This window comes from Zalophus californianus, chromosome 3 (genome assembly GCF_009762305.2).
Source record: "Zalophus californianus isolate mZalCal1 chromosome 3, mZalCal1.pri.v2, whole genome shotgun sequence".
Classification (NCBI taxonomy): domain Eukaryota; kingdom Metazoa; phylum Chordata; class Mammalia; order Carnivora; family Otariidae; genus Zalophus; species Zalophus californianus.
This window is the reverse complement of record NC_045597.1, coordinates 101,066,275-101,090,276: the sequence shown is the minus strand read 5'-3', so window position 1 is coordinate 101,090,276 and position 24,002 is coordinate 101,066,275. Positions and strand designations below refer to the sequence as shown.

At 47.8% G+C, this 24,002-nt stretch overlaps 1 protein-coding gene across 4 annotated transcripts in view; it reads right to left on the bottom strand.

The window, feature by feature from the left end:
• Positions 1-24,002, bottom strand: part of MGAT5 (alpha-1,6-mannosylglycoprotein 6-beta-N-acetylglucosaminyltransferase) — a 326,381-nt gene that overhangs the window by 192,164 nt on the left and 110,215 nt on the right. For 2 of the 4 annotated variants that reach the window (XM_027589390.2, XM_027589393.2), the window contains one exon: positions 16,235-16,617. In XM_027589390.2, the coding sequence (XP_027445191.1) occupies positions 16,235-16,475 (241 nt within the window). In that variant the 5' untranslated portion in view covers positions 16,476-16,617. The remainder of the gene's footprint in view (positions 1-16,234; positions 16,618-24,002) is intronic. The other 2 variants (XM_027589391.2, XM_027589392.2) reach the window with 1 other exon arrangement.

Here is a 24,002-nt window from a genome sequence, read left to right as displayed (position 1 = left end):
ATATTGACCTGCACATGTGAGAAAAGCAGAAGGACACCAGGCTAGCCATCCATGTGAATAGAATTCAGCCTCATGGATGAATTGGGAGTGGTTCAGGGGAGAAGAGCACCGTCTGGGGAGCAGGATATGCCAAGTCCTGAACTGAGACAAATGCAAAATTGCCACTTTCCCTTGTACTGGGAACAGGGCAAACTTGCTTTGAGTAGGTGATCGCACCTGGCCGGGAGAGAAGCACACACCGGATTAATTCACCAACCCCAGAACACAGCCAGCCAACCCTGAACCTCGACCGGAAGGCACTCAGGCTGTCCTATTTTGTCAGGGGGAGAGGGAAGTTGTCAGAACAAAGGTGTGTAACGAACATGGAAGTTTGTGTTGTTGGCGGTTTACAGATGGGAGGCATGGCTGGAGCAGACTAAATACTGCAAGCAGAAAGCAAACCCACGCCTCTCTCCTCAAAGTCTGGTGGTCTGCACTTGGCATAAGCACAACCTCCCCACCGCTCTCCCCAAACGGATCATCGGACTTCTTCACGATGTTAACCTCTGAAGTGGTTCGTTCCTTCATTCTAACAAACACCCGACCAGGGCTATTTCTCACTCTTCAGCCCGTCTCTTCCCTACAGGTAAGAAGAAGCTGGCCAGAACATTAGAGCAACAGGGCTAAAAATATTATAGCAGAGAAGGGCACAAGGGAACTAATGTTTCCTGAATGCCTATAACATGCCACACACACAAATCTAAGAAACCCCACGTTATCTTCACCTCCTCCGGGTAAAATGACTTCACTTTACAGAGGAGAACACGGAGGTTCACAGACATGAAGTAACCTGCTCACGGCTACAGAGATAATAAACCGGAATGGGGACTTGAGTCAGGTTGGCCTAATTCCCTGATGCCTCAGCGGCTCAGCCAGAAGTCAAGAGTCAAGGTAGAAAAAAAAAACCTAAGCGTGAAATTCAAGGTCTTTCATCCACAGCACTGTGGTTAGGGGCCCAGACTCTGGAGCCCAAGTTTCTCGGTTTACGTGCTTGTTCTCCACTCCTGTTTCCTTATCTGTCAAAGAGTGCTAAGAATAAACCTACCTCTTTGCATTGTTATGTGGACTTCATGAGTTAATTTTTATAAAATGTTCTGAACACCACTTGGTACATGGTAAGCACTATATAATTGCCGGCTACACATATAAATAAAAAATAAAATTTCCTCTGGGGAATGCTCTCATCCTTCCTTAAGAAATCTCTTCCTGAGTGATGGAGGACTTTTATCACTTGATCAAAAGGGTCATGAGCTCACTCTCCTCCAGGAGCAGCAGTCCCGTGGTCAGCGTGACTCACAGTCTACCCCTGGCTCATCCTTCGCTGGCAGAAAGAGGAGCCAGCCACCAGCTTTGCTCCTACAGTGCATCTAAAGCATCAGCTGCCTCTCCAGAATTGTGAAGATTGCAGAGGCCGGCCATGTGGATAGGGGCAGTGGTGCCACTGGGAGGTGGCTGCAGTGTGTGACAAAACCACCCCTCAGATACAGGATATCAAGCCCCTCCATCTCCAGCCTCGTTGCCTAAAGGCCCTATCACCAGCCAAGCAGTCCACAGGTAAAAATGGCATTTAACTATTACCAGCGATTGAGATGAGCTAGACACAGAAGCCCTGGACCCCTAGGATGGTTTAAATCAGGCTTTCTCAGCTTTGACCCTATTGACGCTTTGGGTCAGACAATTCGTTGCTGTTGAGGGATGTCCCGTGCACTGAAGGGTGTTGGGCAGCACCCCTGGCCTCCGGCGACTGAATGACAGTAGCAGTCCCTCTATGTGACAACCAAAAACGCTTCCAGACATTGCCAATGCCCCTGGGGGGAGAGGGGCACAATGCCCCAATTTGAGAGCCACCGAGTTAGGCATATGCTCCCAGCCCTTTCTTCCTCACTGCCCCTTTGTGCAGGTGAAGTGTGAGAACAGCTACTGAACTTGCATTCTGTGTGATCTCCATTCGCTAAGGTACTGGAGGCACTGCTACGAATATATGCGAAGTAAAATGAAGGAATCAGCCCTTCTCCCTACAGGAGCTGACAGAGGCCCAGCCCGGGCTGATGGTCTCTCAAGGGCTGGTAACCTTCTGCAACTTCTTGTCTTTCTGTTAAAGGGCAAGAGGACTATGGGACAGAGCCCCCCAACCCATAGTTATCGGCGACAGTCACTGGTGGGGTACACCCTAGGTAGAATACAGAACTGTCACATCAACCTTAAGATGACACAAACAAATGGAAAGATAGTATATTCCCTGCTCATGGATTGGAAGAATATTGTTGAAATGTCTATTCTGCCCAAAGCAATCTACAGATTTAACGCAATCTCTATCAAACACCAACAATATTTTTCACAGGACTAGAACGAATCATCCTAAAATCTGTATGGAACCACAAAAGACTCTGAATAGCCAAAGCAATCTTGAGAAAGAAGGCCAAACCTGGAGGTATCACAATTCCAGATTTCAGGATATACTATAAAGCTGTAGTAACCAAAACAGTATGGCACAGGCACACAAACAGGCACATAGATCAATGGAACAGAATACAGAACCCAGAACTAAACCCACAGCTGCATGGTCCACTAGTCTATGACAAAGAAGGCAAGAATATGGAATGGGGAAAAGGCTCTTCAACAAATGGTGTAGGGACAACTCGACAGCTACATGGAAAAGGATGAAACTAGACCACTTTCTTACACCATACACAAAAATAAACTCAAAATGAATTAAAGACCTAAATGTGAGGCCTGAAATCATAAAAACTCTAGAAGAGAGCACAGGTATTAATTTCTCTGACATTGGCCATAACAACATTTTTCTAGTTATGTCTCCTGAGGGAAGGAAAACAAAAGCAAAAATGAACTATAGGGACTACCTCAAAATAAAAAGGTTTTGCACAGTGAAGGAAACCATCAACAAAACAAAAAGATGACCTACTGAACGGGAGAAGATATTGGCAAATGGTATATCCGATGAGGGGTTGATCTCCCAAACAAAGAACTTTGGTAACATACCCCCAAAACCAAATAATCCAATTAAAAAAATGGGCAGAAGACACGAATAGACATTTCTCCAAAGAAGACATCCAGATGGCCGACAGACACATGAAAAGATGCTCAACCATCCTCATCATCAGCGAAAGGCAAATCAAAAGTACCATGAGACATCATCACCTCACAGTTGTCAGAACGGCTAAAATCAACAACATAAGAACAAACAAGTGTTGGTGAGGATGTGGAGAAAGGGGAACCCTCATGCACTGTTGATGGTTAATACAAATGGTTACAGCCACTCTGGAAAATGGGTTCCTCAAAAAATTAAAAATAGAAATACCAATAATAATCCAGCATACTGCTACTGGGTATTGACCCAAAGAATGGGAAAACACTAATTCAAAAAGATATTCACACCCCTCTATTTATTGTGGCATTATCTACAATAGCCAAATTATGGAAGCAATCTAAGTGCCCATTAACAGACAAATGGAGAAGAAAAATGTGGTGTACACAAAGGAATACTACACAGCCATAAGGAAAGATGAGATCATACCATTTGAGACAACATGGGTAGACCTAGGGAGTATTATGCTAAGTGAAAAAGTAAGACTGGGAAGGACAAATACCTTATTAAAAAAAAAAAAAACCAAACAAAAACAAAAAGCGGAATCAGACCTACACATACAGAGAACAGACACCTGCCACAGAGGAGGGTGTGGGGGATGAGCACCATGCGTGAAGGGGAGTGGGACACAGAGGCTTGCAGGTATGGAATGAGTAAGTCACAGGAGTAAATGGCGCAGCATAAGGAATACAGTCAACAACATTGTAATAGTGATGTAACGAGACAGATGGTAATTACACTAGTGAGGAACACAGCATAATGTCAAATCACTAAGTCACACACCTGAAACTAATGTAACATTGTGTGTCAACTACACTAAAAAAAAAAAATGTCAAAAAACAAGAAGGCAGTCTTCCTTGATTCCTAAAATACAGTCACTGATAAGGGTGACCTACTATCTCTTGCTGACATCACCTACTGGAGGGTGACCTCTGTGACTATGTGACATGGTGCAACTCTGGGAAGTCACGATGATGAGAAGGATGCTGATGTTCACTATCCCAACTATGCTCCGAACCCCCACCACCACTGCCACCGACTGAGCTCCATGTGTCAGCTGCTGTCCTCAGCACCTCTCACAGGTTACTTCATGGGGTCCTGCCAAGACAGTATGAGGAACATATTACTGTTCCCATCTCCATTTTATAGATGAGAAACCACAGCACAGAGAGGTGAAGTAATCTGCCCTGGGTGACTGCAGATCAAGGGTTCCATCTCAGACAGGCTGGTTCCAGACCCAATGGCTCTTACCTACCGCACCATACTGCCTCTGAAGAACCTCTATGGACCTGCCAGCCAGCAGGCATCTCCGACCTGCTGCTTCTGAGCATGCTTATCGGGGATTAACCTCTGCGCTTCTGCCACGTGCTTTTGTTAAATCATATCCCAACCATCCTCAAGACTCACTGATGTCACTGTTCTTTGGGCAACTCCCACACTAAAAATAACGAAGAGTCCGCATTTCCCTACTTTCTGCCTCAAAATGAAAATGGAATATAAAGCAATCAAAAACCCTGGACTCTCTAGGCACTTCACCTGGATAGACATATTTTCTCTTCCAGTATGAAAGAAAAGAAGTTCATCTTCAACAAGCAGCTGTTTGAGTCACTATTTCAAGACAGTTTGACACAAGATAAAAAATAATGTCAATACAGTACACAAGGGCAAAGATGATGTCGAGCCCATCTGTGTGTCTTTACCAACTGGCACACTACAGTACTCAGTTACGTGCGTGTTACGTCAGCAAACAGATGAATAATGAACCAACAAATAAATGGACTATAGTCTTCCTGCCAATAAGGCTAAGGAAATCATACCTTTCTAGGTGATGAAATTCTCTCTCACCTTTGCATTTTACAGTTAAACCAGCAAAAACTGTTTTATTGCAATTTTAAATACCAGAACATTTTTGTGTTTAGTCTTAATGATAATCCATTTATCCAATAAGGCTGCACACCCAAGGATAATTTCTATAGAGCTTAATAAAGAAATTAGGGCAAAAATATTCCTTCAAATTCTAGCATAACATTTTTAAATTTATCACTGTGTTTTACAGTTATTATAGCAGTAAAATGTATCCTCAGCAAGATTACAATTTTCAATTACTAACAGGCTTTTAAAATTTTGTTTGTGCTTCAAAGTCTTAGCCATAAAAATTTAATCCCAGCATCACTACCGCAATTCTGTATTCCTAAAACTTACTGTACACGACGAAGATGAGATCAAAGCAATTGAAAACATTTAAAATGTCCTTCAGGGGGAAGTTAGCTTTGCTTTCTATCATACTAGAAGTGCTATGATCAAGGGCGAGATCGAAAAAATCTCAGAACAGGTGCCCTGACAGCCTCTGTGAGTTTTCATTTCCAGAAAGCATGCCTCCAGGGGGTGAGCAGGGGCTGGAAGATGCTGCCACATTCTTCAGCAGGACAGCCAAGGCGATTTCACTGCCAGCTAGATGTGCCTCCAGAGCTGGAGCCCAGAGAGACAGGATTTCAGGACAAAGGGGGATCCTGCTGGTAGAAAAAGTCTATCAGCTTATAGGTCTATCGGTTAAAGCTGTGACACAGGGCAGCAAACCCCGATTGCCCACATTATCCAGGCAATCAGTATTTGAGGAATGATCCAGAAAGGCGGCACTTGGGGCCTATGCTAGCCCACCCTGTTCCCCTGGGACATGCTTTCAAAGCAGTGGTTATCCAGCCTGCCGTCCTCCAGGCCAACCTTCACCAGGCTTTGTCCTCAAAGCACTCCATCAGAATCTGTAGAGCCCACGAGTCAAGGACTCGGGGCACAGCCACCTTGGGCTACATTGAAGGTGTGGCCAGCATGATTCGCTGGCACAGAACCAACCGTGCAATGAGCAAGGACGTGTATCTGAACAGCAAAAAAAAAAATTATTTGCATCTGGGCTTGCTCCTAATCCAAGTCCCTCTTCACTGCGGCTGCCCCCAGAGGCAGAGCGCCAACAAGCAGCAGCTTCACGTGCTGCTTGGGAGAAACCAGCAAAGACAGGGCGCTAATGAGAAAGGAAGGTGTTAATGAAAAAAGAATTAGCCCCAACCTCTCCTTTCCACTGACTGCCAGAATGTCAAGTTTCATCCGTTATATATTTTTAATTTCACAGTGACCTCTCCACAGAAAGACAATATAGTTAGAGTAATAAGCAAAAGCCAGTCCATTCGTTATGTACAAGGACACTGTAGTGCTATTTATTATAGATAAGAACTGGACACTACCCAAATGCCCAACAAAAGATTAAATTACATATGTCCATCCATTCATAAGACAGAATAAATCACTAGATTGGAACTCAGGGAGGGCAGAGCAGGTGTCTTGTCATCTCTGTTTATCACCACCGGGCGTTGTCGGGAGCTCACTGATTATTTATTGAATGGATGGTTTGGAAAAAAAAAAAGCGTATGGACATTAAAAATATCTAATGGCATGAGGAAATACAACAAAGAAGAGTTTAAAAAGCTGTATATGAAATATTCCAATTTTTTTAAATGACACGTGCACGTATCTGCATTTTAAAAAAGGACTGGAGGGAAATCAAAATTTATCTGGGTTTGGGGATAGGGAGTATTTTACTTTTTATTCTTTCTAAGAGTACAAAAATGGGCGTGGCATCATCCTTGCCCTTGCGTGTTGTACTGACAGCACCTTCTGTCTTGTGCTAAGTAGTTTGGAAATGGTGACTCACACAGCTGCTTCCGTTGAAAATGAACTTCTTTTCTGTCACGTGAGGAGAGAAAGCAAGCCTGCCCAGGGTCAAGGACTGAGAGAGGCCAAGGTTTTTCACTGCCTTACAGTCTACATGCTCTCCATTTTCTATATTCACAGTACTCTGACAATCAGGGAGGCTTAAATGCTATTTGAATGTACATCCAGTGCAGTGAATTCCACCCTCCCCAAGATACTGGCCCCAAGTACCTGATGGCAGGTAAGGAGACAACCCCCGGCCCAGACACAGCTCAGTGACTGACCCTCACTGCCTTCCCGCATTTGAATTCTTAAAACCACCTAAAGTCGCAGACGTGCTCTCGCGCTGCAGCTGTCACAGGCAGCCACACCATGTCACAAAGGGCACTAAACCACCACCTCAAAGAGACAGGGCAGCTCAGATGCTCAGTATCACTGACTATTGTTCTCTCCTGGGTTAGGCTGCAAGGGCAGACTTCAGCTTTGACTCCAGTGTGTTCCAGAAGCAAATGTTATTCCTGAGGTGCTATAGGGGGTGTCTCTAGCATTTTCGAGGCAGCAGAATGTGAGAAAAAAATCGCATCTTGGCCTGTTGATGATACCAAGTGCATTATGGAATCTGTAAATATCCAGCACGGAGCTCTTGGGCTGTTCTCTCATTTTCCTGACACCCAGCCAGCTGCACGGAATAGGAGTCCAGCATTGTAGTCCTTCTTGCAGAATAGAAATGGATTCGGGCTCTGAGTGGTCGAGCCCACCGTCACACGGGGTCCCGACCTGACTCCCGCACCCACACCCCCCCACCCCGTCAGGAAGGACAGCCACTGCACACTCCTCCTTCCTGCTTACCACCTGTACCAGAAACAGTACCCGCTAGCACTGCCCTCCTTCCAAGACCACGTGAGCTCACCCAGTCCAGCTCAGCTCCCAGCCCACAAAGGAAAGCCTTCTCTTTGGAACCGGGCAATGACAATCACCTCTCCTGTTTCTTAAATGCCAAAGTCACTCTGCAGAGCCAACACACTTTTAGAAAGGGACCCAGCGAAGAGCCGGACAGCATCTCTCTGGGGACCAGGGCAGCAGTTCTCAACCCTGGCCAGCGCAGGGCCCAGCACAGGTGCCGTCAAGGCAGGCCTGGTGATTCTGGTGGACAAGCCTTGCCTGTCCTTGTCCCGGAGGGTAGTGGCTAGCCTGCCTCCCTCCCTCTGGAGGAGAGCTTACTTCCTCTCATGTCTTATCCCCTGTAAATGTGGAACACAGCTACATAAGCAGGTTCCTGAAGCCCAATGTTCAAACGTCCACTTCAGGCGAAAAATTTTGGTGGAGTAAAAGATGCAGGTACACGTCGGCCACGGTTAGTGATAACTCCCAACAATGACCGCATTTCCCTCATCTAGGTGCCTAAATAAACTGTGTAACATGTAAGCCTTACAACAAGCCTATGAGGTGAAGGATACTATTATATCCTGTATTTTACAAAAGAGGAGGCGGGCTTTTAAAACATCAGTCACCTGCCCAAGGTCACACGCCTAGTAAGGAACCCTACAGCCACACAGAAACGTTCTCTAACGACCATCCAGAATAAACACTGGTTCCTGTGTCAGAATCAGGAGCACAACAGCTATCCGGAGCCACCTGGACCTGTAGTCCATGGGGAATCTCTTCTCCTTTCCAGTCGCACTAGAAACTTTACTTTCCAATTAGCCCCAGCTGTAACTGTCCCACACAGGCAGAGTCAGGGCAAAGGGGCTGCTGCTGATCACTCCTGCCTCCTACTAAGTGCCAGGCACGTGCTGAGCCCTGGGGTACAGCGGAGAACAAGAGAGGCAAAAATCCCTGCTCTTTGGTGGCTCACATGCTCCGCGGGGGAGAGAGACGATCAACAGAGCCAATAAATATGCAACGACAGATGGTTTAGGTGTTACGAAAATAAGTGGTTTAAGTGTTGTAAGACTGAGGGGCGCCTGGGTGGCTCAGTCGTTAAGCGTCTGCCTTCGGCTCAGGTCATGATCCCAGGGTCCTGGGATCGAATCCCGCGTCGGGCTCCCTGCTCCGCGGGAAGCCTGCTTCTCCCTCTCCCACTCCCCCTGCTTGTGTTCCCTCTCTGTGTCTCTCTCTGTCAAATAGATAAGTAAAGTCTTAAAAAAAGAAGTGTTGTAAGACTGAGAATGAAATCCTGAAAGAGGATGGAAGGAGAGGCGGCGAGAGCTATGGGGAGAGGGGGCATGCGGGTGGGAGGAAGAGCAGAGGTGGAGACTTGGGGACAGGCGGATGCTCAGCTACCCCCCGCCGCTGGTCCCAGAAGACAGCTGCGGTACCCAGACAGACCCAGGAAGGGTCAACGGTTCCTGAGGGCGGCCACGGTGGCGTGAGGTCTGCCCAGGCCATTCTGACAGACTGAGGTGAGCAACCCCACTTGATACTCTGAGCCCAGGAGTCACACCCCCTCATGCACGTTCTCTCCTCAAGCCAGGACTTGAAGCAACAACAAGGCAGGAAAGGACAGGTCTCGTGGACGAGAGGAGCAGAAGAGGCGGCTCCAATCCCTGCCCAGAGACACACTGTCTGACCGTTCTCCTGTCTACGGCACCCCCGAGGCCCTCTTCAGACGTGCGGCCGCACTGGGCGTGCTTGGGAGCTCGGCCTGGCTCTGCCGGGGGTGCCAGGCGGGGGGGGGACTGCCACCACACATCCCTGGAAGAGCCCCAAGCCCGGAGAGGCCTGTTTTAGGTTGCCAACTTTCTAAAGCAGTAAGGCCTTTCTTTAATCACACCAGCCACCTCCCCCTAGAGGAACCACGGCCTCCTCAGACACACCAAACAGCCCAGCGCTTTTATTCCTACCAGGGTTGCTCCAAAGCAGTGTGTTTCCCATAAGGGTAGAGAGCTGCTGCTTTGGCAATGGTGGTTCCCCACATCACCCCAGCCCTCCAAGAAAACAGTCCCTTGATCATATTTGTAGGAACAGAGGCAAAAAAAAAAAAAAAAAAAAAACAAATAAAATTTTTAAAAAACCATTCATAGGCTTTTTTTTTTTTAATCTCCAGTGAAATCCAACCTAAGTATTTTTTGTCTTCTTTTTCATAGCAGGGGTGGAACAAAACACTCGTAAAAGCTCCTCTGACTCTCCAGACGTTACCTAGGTCTGCAACACAGACCAGGAGCTACCTCAGGCCGCCATACCAGCATCACGGTGGGGGTGTCACTTTGGCCTATGCGCAGAACCCTAAATGATGTTAACGTCTTAGGGATGGGCATCCCCAGGCCAACAAGGGCCACGTGAAGCCCAACGCATTGGCCCTTGACCAGCAACCAAAACCCTACCTTCTTCTCTAGGGCCTAGAGGACACAAGCCCCACCTCCTTAAGGAAACAGGAGGAACTTCTTCCTCTTTACCTCTCTTCCGAGCCTAGGAGTTAAGTGGGGGGATGGGGGAGGGATAATAGGGAGGGGCCAAGGCCCCCGGCAGGGGCAGGCAAAGCTCACTCACAAGAACATCAACCCCCCTGCACCTCTCTGCCCCTGCCATCACACTGAGATCCAGAGCCCAAAGGGCCACTGCATGCACTGCCCACCATCCACACTGCTCCTTGTTCACGCTGTTCACTTGCAGCAACCTCTGTTCTGCCCTTAGAGTGCACATGCAGGCCTGGGGCACACACCCTGCCTTCTGCCTGGCCTGCTTGGCCTCCTCCCACCCCACCCACAGCTCCTTGGCGTCAGAAGGGCTACGAGACACCTCCTAAGAGAGGCTTTCTTTGACCTTCTCATTCCAAGTAGCGCCTCATGTACTTTTTTAAAAAAATCACATATCCCTACCTCACTTTTCTTTCTGGAATTACTGTCTGATGTCGTCTCGTTTAGTATTTCTTCCCTCCAAAATGAACATGGCCTCCATGAGAGCAGGGACCCCCGTCCGCCTTTTTCTGGCCGTATGCACAAAGCCTAGACCGCGCTGCCATATACCCGCAAAGCGCACAGACTTGTGCAGAGCGCCAGGCTTGAGGGGTAACAGCCAGTCAAGGGGACAACTGAGGCTCACGAAGTCCAGGGAAGCAGGACGAACACAGGAGGTGAGGCAGAGTAGGAGGTCAAGAGGGAAACCTGGCAGAAGGGAAACAGGATACAGGCAGGGAAGCGGTGGCCGAAAAGCTGAAGGCCTACAGCTGCTTCAGCCTGAGCCGCGTCCCAGCATCCGAAACAGCGAAGAGCAGCGAACAGGCAAGAAAGGTTGCAGTTCATAAGGTGTGGCTGGGCCATGAAGGGAGGCCATCTCTCACTGCCCAGAGAGCACAAGCAGATGGGGCCGGTGTCAGAGATAAGAGGCAATCAGAATTTGGGTCAGGCCATCAGAGACAGAGATGAATTCACCTCAGAAACAAGAACGGCATTGACAAGGGTTGAGTGACAGCACTCATGACACAATTCCTGTGCAGTCACTGACGGGCAGGGCCCTGTGGCGCGGCCCAGGGAGAAGTGGTGGAGGCCGCGCTGCAGAAGGCCCCGGCTCTACATGCCCCTCTCCCCCTCTCCGGCGCAGCGGAGGGGTGCGCAGAAATGCCCTCCATACTCCACAAATGAATGCTCCGACTGTTCCACACAGGCCGCCTGGGACATCATCCAGGCACTACTTCTGAATTACTAAATCCCAAAAGAAGTTCAGAAATCTCTTTTCAAATCAGCAGAAATAGAATGGGGGGTGGAGATTACTGTGTGCAACCTCTACGACGGTTTTTGTTTTGTTTTTTTTTTTTAAAGATTTTATTTATTTGACAGAGAAAGACACTGTGAGAGCGGGAACACAAGCAGGGGGAGTGGGAGAGGGAGAAGCAGGCTTCCCGTGGAGCAGGGAGCCCAATGCAGGGCTCGATCCCAGGACCCTGGGATCATGACCTGAGCCGAAGGCAGACGCTTAACGACTGAGACGATTAACCACTGACTCCAACCAGCAACACCTGACACGCAGCACCTCACTCACACCTTGTAATCACATGGTGAGAGAGGAGCTCATACCCACTCTACAAGTAGTGTGCCGTCCCGAGGGCCTGGGCCACTCTGGCTGCATCCAAAGCCCATGCTCTTAACCGCTAGCCTCCTGACCTGCCACTCAGAAGAAGCATTTCCAGGGACGCCTGGGTGGCTCAGTTGGTTAAGCACCCACCTTTGGCTCAGGTCATGATCCCAGCATCCTGGGATCGAGTCCTGCATCAGGCTCCTTGCTCAGCGGGGAGTCTGCTTCTCCCTCTCCCTCTGCCTGCCACTCCCCCTGCTTGTGCTCTCTCTGTCAAATAAATAAATATTTAAAAAAAAAAAAAAAGCATTTCCAGAGGACAGAGAAACACAACATTTGGATGTATACCTTATATGAAGATGCCTTAAGGTGGATTCAAATGTAGAGGTGAAAGAGTCTTAGGACACCAAGCAAAATCCCATTGAGAGTGCCCTATGGATAGAGCAGGGATTGATGAAGGACCAGACAGTAAACATTTGGGGCTAAGTCCCTGTGGCAACTACTCAGTTCTCGCCATTATAGTGCAAAAATAGCCACAGACAACAAACAAAGGGGTGAGGAGGGTTCCAAACACTTTACCTCTAAAAAAAGGAGGCTCAGCCAAGGCGAGCTTGCTGCCCAGGCCTTAGACCATGGGAGTCCCGCGGAATTGTTGAGTCAAGGAGAGACACAACCTGACTGATGAGTATTTTAGACTGAATTATGGGGACTACCAAAAGATGGAATCAGCGTGCTTTAGATGTCCTCTACAATCCTGGTTTTACCATGCTTCTGTTATTCCAGTTGTTATGAACAAATGGGAGTGGTTCTGTTTCAATCAATGTTTATTTATGCAACCTGACAGAGGTTCAAATTTGACCCACAGGTCACAGTTTGCTGAACTCTTCTGCTCTAGGATCTCATGTCAGGGATTCTAAAAAATCAGTAATAATCTGAAGTCAGCTACTAGGATTCTTCAAATACCTGCCCCAGCTACTGAAGACACACTTATTATAGCATCCTAAGAGGCTCTGATTATGCCAAATGGGGATGGGAGAAAGAAGGTGTTTTCTCTCTCTCTCTTTTTTGGTCTAATAATGGGATTGACTCAGAGCAGACACAGATCCCAGCCATCCGGGATCAGCTCTTCGCTCTCTCAGGGCAGGCATCTAGGCAGGCTCTGTACATGGGCTGGCTGTGACAGAAAAAAAGAGATTGCAAACCACTGGCTCAAGCACCTTCATCCCCACTGTGCCAGCCCAGCTAAACCACTGAATATCCTGTGGTCTTTGCATCTCCTGACATCAACCACCAGAGCTACCTGGCTGTTGACATGCCCACCCCTGGTATTGATCGACTCCAGGGGAAGCACATACCATCAGAAAGGCTCTCCAGCTTCCCATGACTGGCCCTGGACCACATCATCTTGCTCAATTCCAGTCGCTGGTGCCAAAAACTGAGAAATGGAGGCCAGGCTGACAAATTTTTAATAACAAAAACTAGCAACCTGCTTGGGAACATCCCTAACAAGACGCTCTTTGTGTTTTCGGTTTCACTCTTAGTGTGGCAGTCCTCCAAGGTGGAGGGGAGGCAATTTTGCACCCCACCCCCCATGTCTGGACACATTTTTGATGGTCACAACTAGGGGGCTGCTACTGGCATCTAGGGGTACAGGCGCCAGAGATGTTGCTCAGCATCCTACAGTGCATGAACAGTCCCCACAACAAAGATTTATCTAGCCCCAAATGCCAAGAGTGCCGACGTGACAAACCCTGTTTTAGTGGGATTTCGCCACATGATGGTCCCAGTGCGTCGAGCACATATGCACAGTCCAATTAAATTCCACAGACTCAGCCCCAAAGAGCACTTTGATTGACATGCTGAGTCGATGAGATGCAAGAGAAACGCAGCAGCGTGTGTTACATCTGCCGATGGGACCTGTTGGGTTGTTTCTTTGCTGTTTTTGAGAAAAAGAAGAATGACTTTGCTAAGGTTCACCTGTGAAAGGAGGAAGCTGGAACCCAGTTCTGTAGTTCCTCTGAGCTCCAAACTCCTACGTGGCGGCCAAAATTCTAACAGACTACTCTGGCGTTCTGCTAACTTTCTACAGCATATAGTATCTGCAGGGTTGAAAGTTAATACCGCATCACTGCTCCCGAGAACGTCGAGGAAGCCTAGCCTAGGAGATGTTCGGCAGAAAAAAGGAAATACGAACACTCAAAACAACTAGGAAAACTTAAAGTCTACAAGTTTACCATGTGTGGGGTTTCTTCTTTCCCCTGGAAAAGGTTTGACAGACTGAGATCAACAGAAGGAGGAAATTACTAACAGACTACTCCTCTCTCTCCCAAAATATTTAACATGGAACATACAGAACCAGAAACTTAAAAATGGCATCTATTTTACTGGTTATATTTACTTGTTGCACATGAATGACATTAATGGTGACAGTTTCATTTATTCTTTCTGATGGTTTATCTATGGTATTTGAGAAATATTACAGAAGACTGAAGTCAATGAGTAATTTTCAAACGCACCCTCCGAAAAACCACTTGGTTTTCAGTGTGGGTCCTCAAATTGGAGTCTCATTTTCTTAATCCATCAGATCGAAGAAAGGGGGGGACATTTATTTAGACATGTTGAAAGCCAATGCCTATAGACACCGCCAAACTGAATAGATTAAAAGCAGACAAGTGTGATCATTCCAACAGGAGGCTCTGAAAAAGAATTTCCACATCGTGTGTTAAAAGCAACCATTTTCAGGGCGCCTGGGTGGCTCAGTCGGTTAAATGTCCGACTCTTGGTTTCAGCTCAGGTCACGATCTCAGGGTATTGAGATCGAGCCCCGTGTTGGGCTCCTCTCTGGGCCCGGGGCCTGCTTAAGACTCTGTTCATCCCCTTGGTTCCCCTCCCCACCCCACCTCTCTTAAAAAAATAAAAAAAAAAAAAAAAAAAGCAACCATTTTCTCCTTACCAAAAGTTTATATATGAAATTTAAAAGTAACCAAATTTCCTGGATCCTTTCAAAAACAAACAAACAAAAATCACATAAAACTAAGTATGATTTCTTGCCTTTCAACTCAAGCTTCCAACTGCTGGTGATCATTTTCTGGAAAACACCATATGAACTCCATATACTTCAGAGTCCATGACTGACAGGTCACAAGGTGGAACACCACCATTTTCCACCTCAACCAACCCCTTTTTTGCATCTCTTTTATAGTACACCTCCGGGTCCCAAACCCTGAGGCCACTAAGGTCTCCACTCAGTGACTAGACTTGCCAGTGAGCAACAGGACAGGCCATCTTCTAGGGATTAAGTCCTTGGTCAGTACAGGAGAGCTGGGAGGTGGGTTCCCCACAACACAGTAGGATCCAAATTTCATCTACAATTTCTGTTTTGTATTTGTGAATCCATGCTTTTTAAAGTATTTTGCATATACACGTATATTTTTGTGTGCCTATATAAGATAGCAGAAAGTATACACTGAGGTGTTAATTATGGTTATTTCCTAGAGTAGTAGATTTATATGTGATTTTCTTTATTCTTGGGGGTTTTATTTTCTGCACGTCTATAGCTTCCAACTTTTTCTATATTAAGCATAACCTTGGCCAAAAGAAAAATAAGTAATATTCTGTATGTATTTTTTTTTTCCCCACTCAACCTCATTTCTAAGACAGTTTTAGGTACCTGACAAAAAAAAACCCAAAACACAAAAAAACATGTACAGTAAGACTTCTTTCAAAGTCAGGGCAATTAGAGACAAGGGCAAGAAACAAGAGCAGTCAACTCTCAAGAAGCCAAAGAGGAAAGCTATTAGCCAGCACGTAATCGCTAGTGTCCTACGTCCTGGCTGGAGGGAGACACACACTTGGCTTGGAGTTTCTCCCCACCCGCCTTACCTCACCCTGCCCCCCGCCCCCCCCCCCCCCCCCCCCCCGCCCCAGTCCTCATTCCTCCTCACATTCCTCCCCACCCTCCTTACCTCACCCCACCCCACCTTAATTAAGTTTTGTTTAGGGAAAGATAATGAGAATATTTTTCTACATTCCCTGATCATACTCCCAGATGAGATCATGCAATCCAGAAATGTGGTGAGGGAAGAAGAGCTAGCTGCAAATCCAACCAAGAGCTCTAATAACTGTTCTGCCCCCCCCCCCCCACCTGCTCCTGGGGCTGGGTGTTAGTCCCTGGGCACAAGAACTCAGAGGCTCCCCAAGGGCATGGCTTTAACTTTCTAGAAGTGTCCCTCTGCGTGCAACTCACTGCCGCAAAGACAGTGGCAAAAGATGCACTCAATCCATGACAAAACCAAGGCGGCGAGGCTCTGGGGTCCGTTCAAGGCAAAGCCACACTCCACAAAGAAGCCGCAGGAGCCCCAGTAGCCAGGCGCTTACCGTAAGCTGTCATGACGCCGGCGTACGGCCCATCCACCACATTCCGATTTTCCTCCGCCAGCGCCTTGATGTACCTCTTGCTGAGGTCCAGGATCTGCTCGCGCAGCATGGAGCTGCTCTCGGGCTGAGTTCGCTGCTGGATGGTAAAATGCAGGAGCATCATACCCCAGATGAAGCCAAAAGTCACAAGAAAAAAGCCCAGCTTCTGAGAGGACAGCTTCCACGGAGTAAAGAGAGCCATTGCTCTCCAGCAACTTCACCTGCCCTTGGCTCCTAAAACGTAGAAGGAGGACACAAGTTCATGGTGCAGGCTGGATTTGTGGGCTCGTCGGTCTCACTCTGGCTCCTGCGTCAGCCGATTTCCTTTCCTCGTTTCCATCCTGCTGTGAAGAAGGGGGCAAGTTAGCAGAGTGGTCGTGGCAAAACACAGGGAAACCAACCAGGAGCCATGTTTTCACTCAAATAGCTCCAAAATGCGAACTTCCTTTTTTCTTAATTTGCTGGTTCAATATCTTATGTTATGATTCCAGATCTGTAAGCTGAGAGGGGAAATCTGGCTAGGCGACAAAAAAGCTGCACAAATACAGAGGAGGAAATGTGTGTCTGCCTGTTAACAGGTGTAGCAGGGCTGTTCCAGTCTGGACCAAGTTCAAAACAGGAAGCTTGCTTTGCAAGGCGGGGAGGAGATGGAAGGCTATTTCACTGAATGTCAGCAAAAACCCAAGTGGAGGGCGGAGTCATAGCACCACCAGGTACTTCGGTGCATCTGTAACTTGAGCTTACAAAGTCATTAGTATGTGCTCTGGGGCAAGAATTAGCACATGCAGCTGGGGAGGTGAGCAAGAGAGTAGGCGTCTCCTGAGGGGTCATTAGACCAGGAAAGGGGAGCAAGCCCCCATACTATGTAAGCATGGGCAGCTTGCATTAGCAGTATCCAGAGAGAGAGATGAGCCAAAGCTCTCAGGGCCACCAGGCGGCCTCTACCCAGGCACCAGTGCATACCAGAGGCTATGCCAGGGATACCCAGCGGTCTTCCTGTTCGAGCTGCCATGAGTGAAAGAGGTACCTCACCACTCATTTGCACATTTAGCACAGGAAACGTGGGGCACATGATAGCCTCCTTTCCTGTAGTTCTCACTTTCACTCACACTGTGGGCAAAATGGGAGGTTAGAAGGCACAAAGGCACAGTTTCAATACTCATCAGCCAGATCCTACTGGGTGCCCTATTTGGGCCAAGGTCTTAAAGCAAGTCTTCCCAATCATAAGGCCGAAGCAGAGGTTGTAAATGGGTTACAAGTAGGCCAGACTCTCTACCCCCGAACCAGAGTCCTGGGTCCAACAACCAGCCAGGTCACAAATGGCACCATTTTCTAAGTGTGCCAGGGGAAAAGCTGAGCAATGGTCTCCAAGCAGGACTATTCAGAGGGTGCATATGTTTTCATTCTAAGTATTCTTCCTTGTAAGCAGCCTAAGAAGGAACGATGGTGAGATCTTAGAGCAATTATCTTTCAGAATCTGTAACGCGGCAGATCTGCATTGGTCTTCCTCTCTGTTTTCCTCACCTGTGAACGGCCATCAGTGGTTGGTAGTAGTGCTACGAATAGTAAATGCTAAATAAATTCTAGGTATGTCCCAGGCATCGCGCTAAATGCATTTTGTGCCTTAGCTCACTGAATTCTTAGAGTCCTCGATGGTAAGAACTATTACTATCATTCTGTTTTATAGATGGGAAACAAAGGCCCAGAGAGATTAACTTACCCAAAGTCAGCCAGCTATGGGGCAGAGGGGTAATTTCGGGACAGCCAAGGACTCTGTACACCATGCCCTGCCTTCCCTATGCCACCCATCTTTCCCCACCAGCCTTCTTATCGATGGCCAACATGTGTGTGTTCAAGCTTCAAGGGTTGTAAAAAGCAACAAAGAAAATGTGACAGAAATCCTATGTAGCTCAAAAGCCTAAAACATTTATTATTGGCCTTTAACAGAAAAAGATCACTGACACCTCACCTGAATTCTAGGCCAGTGGCTCTTCAAAGCACAGTCCCGAACTCCACAGCAGAAGCATCAGGGAGAAATGTGGTCTCAGGCCCCAACCCAGACCTACTTAAATCAGCAACTCTGGGGGGTCGGGGGCAGGCAGCCACCTGTGCTCCAACCAGCCTTCCAGGTGATTCTGATGCCTGCCCCAGTCTGAGCACCGCTGAGCCAGGCCCACAGATGTCGTCACCACGGCAATACCATCATGCCGTCTATACAGCCTGGTTCCAAGTCCCTCCTGCAATACCATGTCACTGCAATTCCTCCGGCCGGCCGCACCCTCCGCACCTGCTGGTCGGCTGTCACCATAACCTTGCACATCCTTCTTCATGGTCTCCCTGTGCTCACTCACGCTGCTTTCCCTACCTGGCTGGCCCTCTGCAGATCACACGGATCATCCAAACCCAGCCTGTTCCCCAAGCCCCAGCTCCACTCACACCGGCTCCAGACAGCTTCCCTACTGCTGTGGCTTATGATGTCCCTTACTAGTCCGCAGTTTAAAACACCTGTCTGTCTATATAGATTGTCTGCCAGTTTCTGTGTGGGATCCCATGACATCCTATAAGGGAGCCCCCTGCACCCCCCCCCCCCAGCCCACCACCACCACGTACATTGTCAGAGAAAGACGTCGGCCCCAGGGACACAATGAACCACCTGTTCACCAAGCAACGTGTCCTCCAGGCACTAGAGCTCTTTACTGGGCCCTTCCAAATGAGGGCTCCGTGAGCAGCACCTGCTCCTCTTTCTTTCCTCCACTCATTCTATAGCATATACTGAGCCCTTGCTGCCATTGGGCTCTGGAGACTCAACAAACAGCCCCTCGTGGGGCTGATGCTTTAAAGCCACCAAGAGAGGTGGCTTTAAAGCTGGGGGCTGCCCCTGGGTCCTTAGGAAGTGGTTATGCTTCCAGTTCGATAATCCACACCAGTGAGTCAACTGTACCGCAGGGCCAAAGGGATTTTCCCAGGGCAAGTAAATTAGACACTATACTAAAAATGACAGTCAGTGGGCAATTTTCTTTTACTACTTTAAGGGAGAACCCCAAATGCATACAGGAATTACCTGTTAATTTTTAGACAGAAAACTCCATTCCACTTCGTCATTTAACCCCCTGAAGCAGCTGTTCAAGGCTGCAAGGTTGAAGCAAGGGCAGGGCCAGGTCCAAGGGCCTCAGCAGAAGGTGGTGCGCTTCTCTGCCTTGGCCTTGGGGACACTCAGAACCACCTACAGATGGCACATCTGAGTGGCAAGAAGATGTCGAGAAACCCAGCCAAGCTTAAGTTCTACCAGCTCAGAGACTTACAAATTTGGAGTGAAAAGCCCTCATTCCAAGTTCAGAGAATGATTCTGATGACTGAGGGCCCAGATTTTAAGTACCCACAGAACTGCCAGGAATGTTCTTTTCTCCCATGGACTCTACGGTGTGGAACAGCGGCAGCTATCTCAGCATACCCACAGCTCACACGGAGAACGGAATTAGAACTCATCTCTACAATTCCTAGTAACAAAATTTTAAAAGACTTTTCAAAACCATTACCTGGGACACACCCCAAACTCCCACAGTAATAGCGTGGGGGGCAGGGGGGCAACAGGACAGTAACCCTCACCAGAAGGTGCTTAATGATCAGAAGGGACTTAAGGATCATCATCAGTGATGGCCCCAAAATTCATCAAGAGGCTGCAGAACAACAGTGATCAAAAAGCAGTGGATCTGGCTAAGAATCTGCCTGCGTCCAGACCTAGCTGGATCCTCTTGCAAAATGGAGCCGATAGGCACAAAAACACAGTCTCTCTCAGAAGGCCTTGTTGCCCACCAGAGCAATGCCAGCCCGAGCCATGACGCCTTCTGTCCTCCCCAAAGAAGTCTGCACCAAGTCTGTCGGCAATGAGCTAAGCTTCTAGGCCCCCCACTGCCACTAAGCACCCTCATCCGCACCTCCTCTATTCCTGTACTTCCTAAAAGAGCAGCACTCACTTCCCTCCTCCCCATTCACTTCTCAACACAATAAAACCTGGCATCCCCCTTTCCAGAACTGATCGAAGATCTTTGGCACGGAAATGTGTCAGTTCTCTTAATTTAAAAAGTAAAAGCGTATGAAAAGATGGGCAACATCATTAGCCATTAGGGAAATGCAAATTAAAACCCCAGTGAGATAGCAGTTCATACCCACCCAGATGGCTATACTCAACAAGAGCTCAGAACCAGTGTTGGTGAGGATGTATAGAAATTGGAACCTCTATATACTGGTGGGTGGGAATGTACAATGATGTAGCTGGTGTGGAAAATAGTCTGGTGGTTCCTCAAATGGTTAACCACAGAGTTACCATGTGACCCAGGCAATGCCATGCCTGAAATACTCCCCAGAGAAATGGAAGCCTATGCCCACACAAAAACTTGTACACAAATGGTCATAGCAATCTTCCTCATAATGTACAAATAAAAAGCCCAAACAACTCAAATGTCCACCAACTGATGGACAGGTCAAAAAAACACATACAGGGGCATACTAATAAATCATGGGGAATAAATTAGGTTCTGATATGTGCTCCAACATAGTTGCTCTCTAAAAACGTTCTGCGAAGTGAAAAAAGGCAGGCACACAAAAGTACATGTTGTATCATTCTATTTGTATGCACTGTCTACAAAACGCAAATCTATTGATGCAGGAAGTACAACAGTCGTCGTTCTGGGCTTGTGAAAACAGGGGAATTGGGAGGTGACAACCCAGCACACCGAAAAGATTCCAAAATTAATTGTGATGGATGCACAATTCTGTGGATACATTAAAAACACTGAATTATACACTTTATATGAGAGAATTATAGGATATATGAGTCATATCTCAATAAAGCTGTTACTGAAGAAAGAAAAAAGAGCAAGCCCACCTCCAAAGTTGGGGGTATGTGGAGACAGGCAGATGAGCCTCAGGGGCCCCTGCAGCCTCCGCAAGGACCCACCCCTTCTTCTCTTCCCCACAGCCCAGCCAAGGCCGGGCTGTGCCATGACTAAGGGCTGACCACAGGCCTACTAACCAAAGGAAATTACACGGAGAAATCTGCCACCAGCTACCAGACATGGCTGCTTTTAAGAGCTCCCCATCCACCTCAGAGGCTGCCCTTCAAGGCAAGGCTTGCTTTGCCTGCCAGATGCCAACTTCTCAAACCACCTAAGAACACAGACCAATAGCCCAGCTCCAGGGGAGATGGTGCAAACAAGCAGTTCCTGCAGCTGCCTATCCAACATCCTTGGAGGGACCCATTTCTTACATCAGAAGCATTCTCTTCAGACGATGAGTGAAGCTGGAAACGCCTGTCCCTTCAGGAGCAACGCCAGCCCCAACCAGAGATGTCACCTTTTCCTGCAGCCCCACAGGCCAATCCCCTCATAGCTTGCTGGTCCAACAGTTACATGGGACAGCTGTGCTCGAACAGTCATTCACACACCTCTTCTGAGCACTTGAAGTGTGTCCTATCTATCCATAACCAGCAGCTATGGGCAGCTGTGGGCCAAACTTTTGCCTCATCTTGTGCAGTAACATTCAAGAAACCCTAAGTCAGCTGTGCTCCTCCACGTTGCCTTGGGAAATCCCACCCATATCTCACAACTGAACCCCACCTTCTGCATACAGCCTCCCACGGCTCCCTCATCTGAAGACAGAGCATCCTCCCTGGAACACTCACAGTTTGTGCTTCTTCCGAAGAGCTTCTTACCTACTACTCTATAGGATAATCCTTCCTTTCATCTCTCCTATAGGGGGCGTAAGCGTCCCAAAGACAGGAAATTCCAGGAATGGCCACACCTTGCACACAGTGGATGGTCATTAAGTGTCTGCTAGATGGAAGCGCAGGATGGCGAAAATGAGATGAAGAAACACAAGTGAGCAGTGATCCCCAAGACTTCCTTCTGGTGTGAACCAGAGAGAACCCTGGCACTCCGAGTCTGTATTTGTCCCTTACCTGTCGCAAGGTTTTGCCCTAAGATCTTGTCACACAGCAGTGGAAAATCACTGTGCCCTTGCGGAGATGGGGTTCAACTACAGAGGATACAGTGGCAGTTAGGTGTGAGGAGAAAAGAAAAAGAAAAACTTCTGACCAAATTCCCAGAAGGGCCAGTGATTGTGGGAATGTAAGTGTATCTAAGACAAGAGATGGGAAGGCAAACAAGCAGTGGCAGGTGGTGGTGGGACCCTTGGGGGAGGCTGCTGGTGTCATCACTGGTCAACCAAGAGGATCCCAGGAAGACACCAGAAGGGGTAGTGAGGAAGAACTGAACCAACACTTGCTCCCAGGCCTGGAGATCTGGGATCTCCAGCTTGCTCCACCCACTGGCACTGTGTGACCCTAGACAAGCACGTCTGTCTCGCTGTCCGTACGTCTGATGTGGGGAAAGTTGGAGCAGCACAGAGCACTGTCAGAGCTGGATGAGTAGGGGCTGAAGGATCTGGGTTCCTGGTTTTCAAACCGTGTCTCAAAGGACTTCAGGGTTCCAGGAGAGGTTTCTAGCTCTGAGGTTCCCCAGATGCTTTCATTTAAATTTTGTTTTTCTTTGCTCAAAATAGTTTCTTTTAAAAAAAACCTGTTAGAAAAATTTTTACAGACAAGATTCAGAACAAAACTTTCCTAGCTACTTCTGTATGCGTGGAGTTTGAACTTTTAATTTCTATGCTATTTGGTCAGGAAGTGAATGCTTGGCAGTCGTCTTATTTGCTTATTCTACAAAATTCAGGGCCACATATCTACTCGTATAAAATTATATGACAGAGAACTGATAGTGTAATTGAATGCCTGATGAGGGCCAGTTTTAAACTGTAAGTTTCAGAGGCTTCTTGTCTGACTTATTATAAGCAGTAACGAGTCTTTAGAGGGTGTTAATGATTTAACTCAAACAATTTCCTACTACTTCTCATTTTGCATTAAGATCAATGTCGAGTGTTTGGGCAACTGTTCTTAAGTTTGGACTGTAATTCTAATGCCATGTCCCACCAACCTCCAGGGGTTGGCAGAAACAAAGATAGGAAGAAAAATATACATTGATGGCACTACTGGTGTTAAGGAAGAGAGATGGTCTGGATGGGACATTCTTGCTCTAAACAGGGAGGTCTCATGTTGTTAAAAGGGCGCCTGGGTGGCTCAGTCGGTTAAGCGACTGCCTTCGGCTCAGGTCATGATCCTGGAGTCCCGGGATCGAGTCCCAGGATCGAGTCCCGCGTCAGGCTCCCGCTCGGCGGGGAGTCTGCTTCTCCCTCTGACCCTCCCCCATCTCATGTGCTCTCTCTCTCTCTCTCTCTCATTCTCTCTCTTTCAAATAAATAAATAAACCTTTAAAAAAAAAAAAAAAGGAGAAGCGGAGGAGGACGGAAGGAAAAGCCAAGCAGATTTTTCCTCCAAAGTCAGTCCAGAGTCCTGGGAAGTTGCTCTGGGGCTGTTCACTCCCCTGGTACCACCATCTTGAAACATGCTGCTGCCCACTCAGCAGCAGCCCCAAATCTGAAGTGGGAATCCTTGACAGTTGTGATAACCACTGAGCTCGCCTCCCATCCTAGGGAGAAGCAAAGGAGCTCAGGAACCAACCAAGGTGCTGGTGCAAACAGGTACAAACAGGAGTCTCTCCTTCCCACTTTGGTGGCTTGGTCCTCTGACGAATTCTAGTCCGACACATTCTCAGTGAAAACAGCCTGCTCCCTTTAGACCTCGCTAAACAAGTCTGATTTTGAGTCACTAACTGAAAAA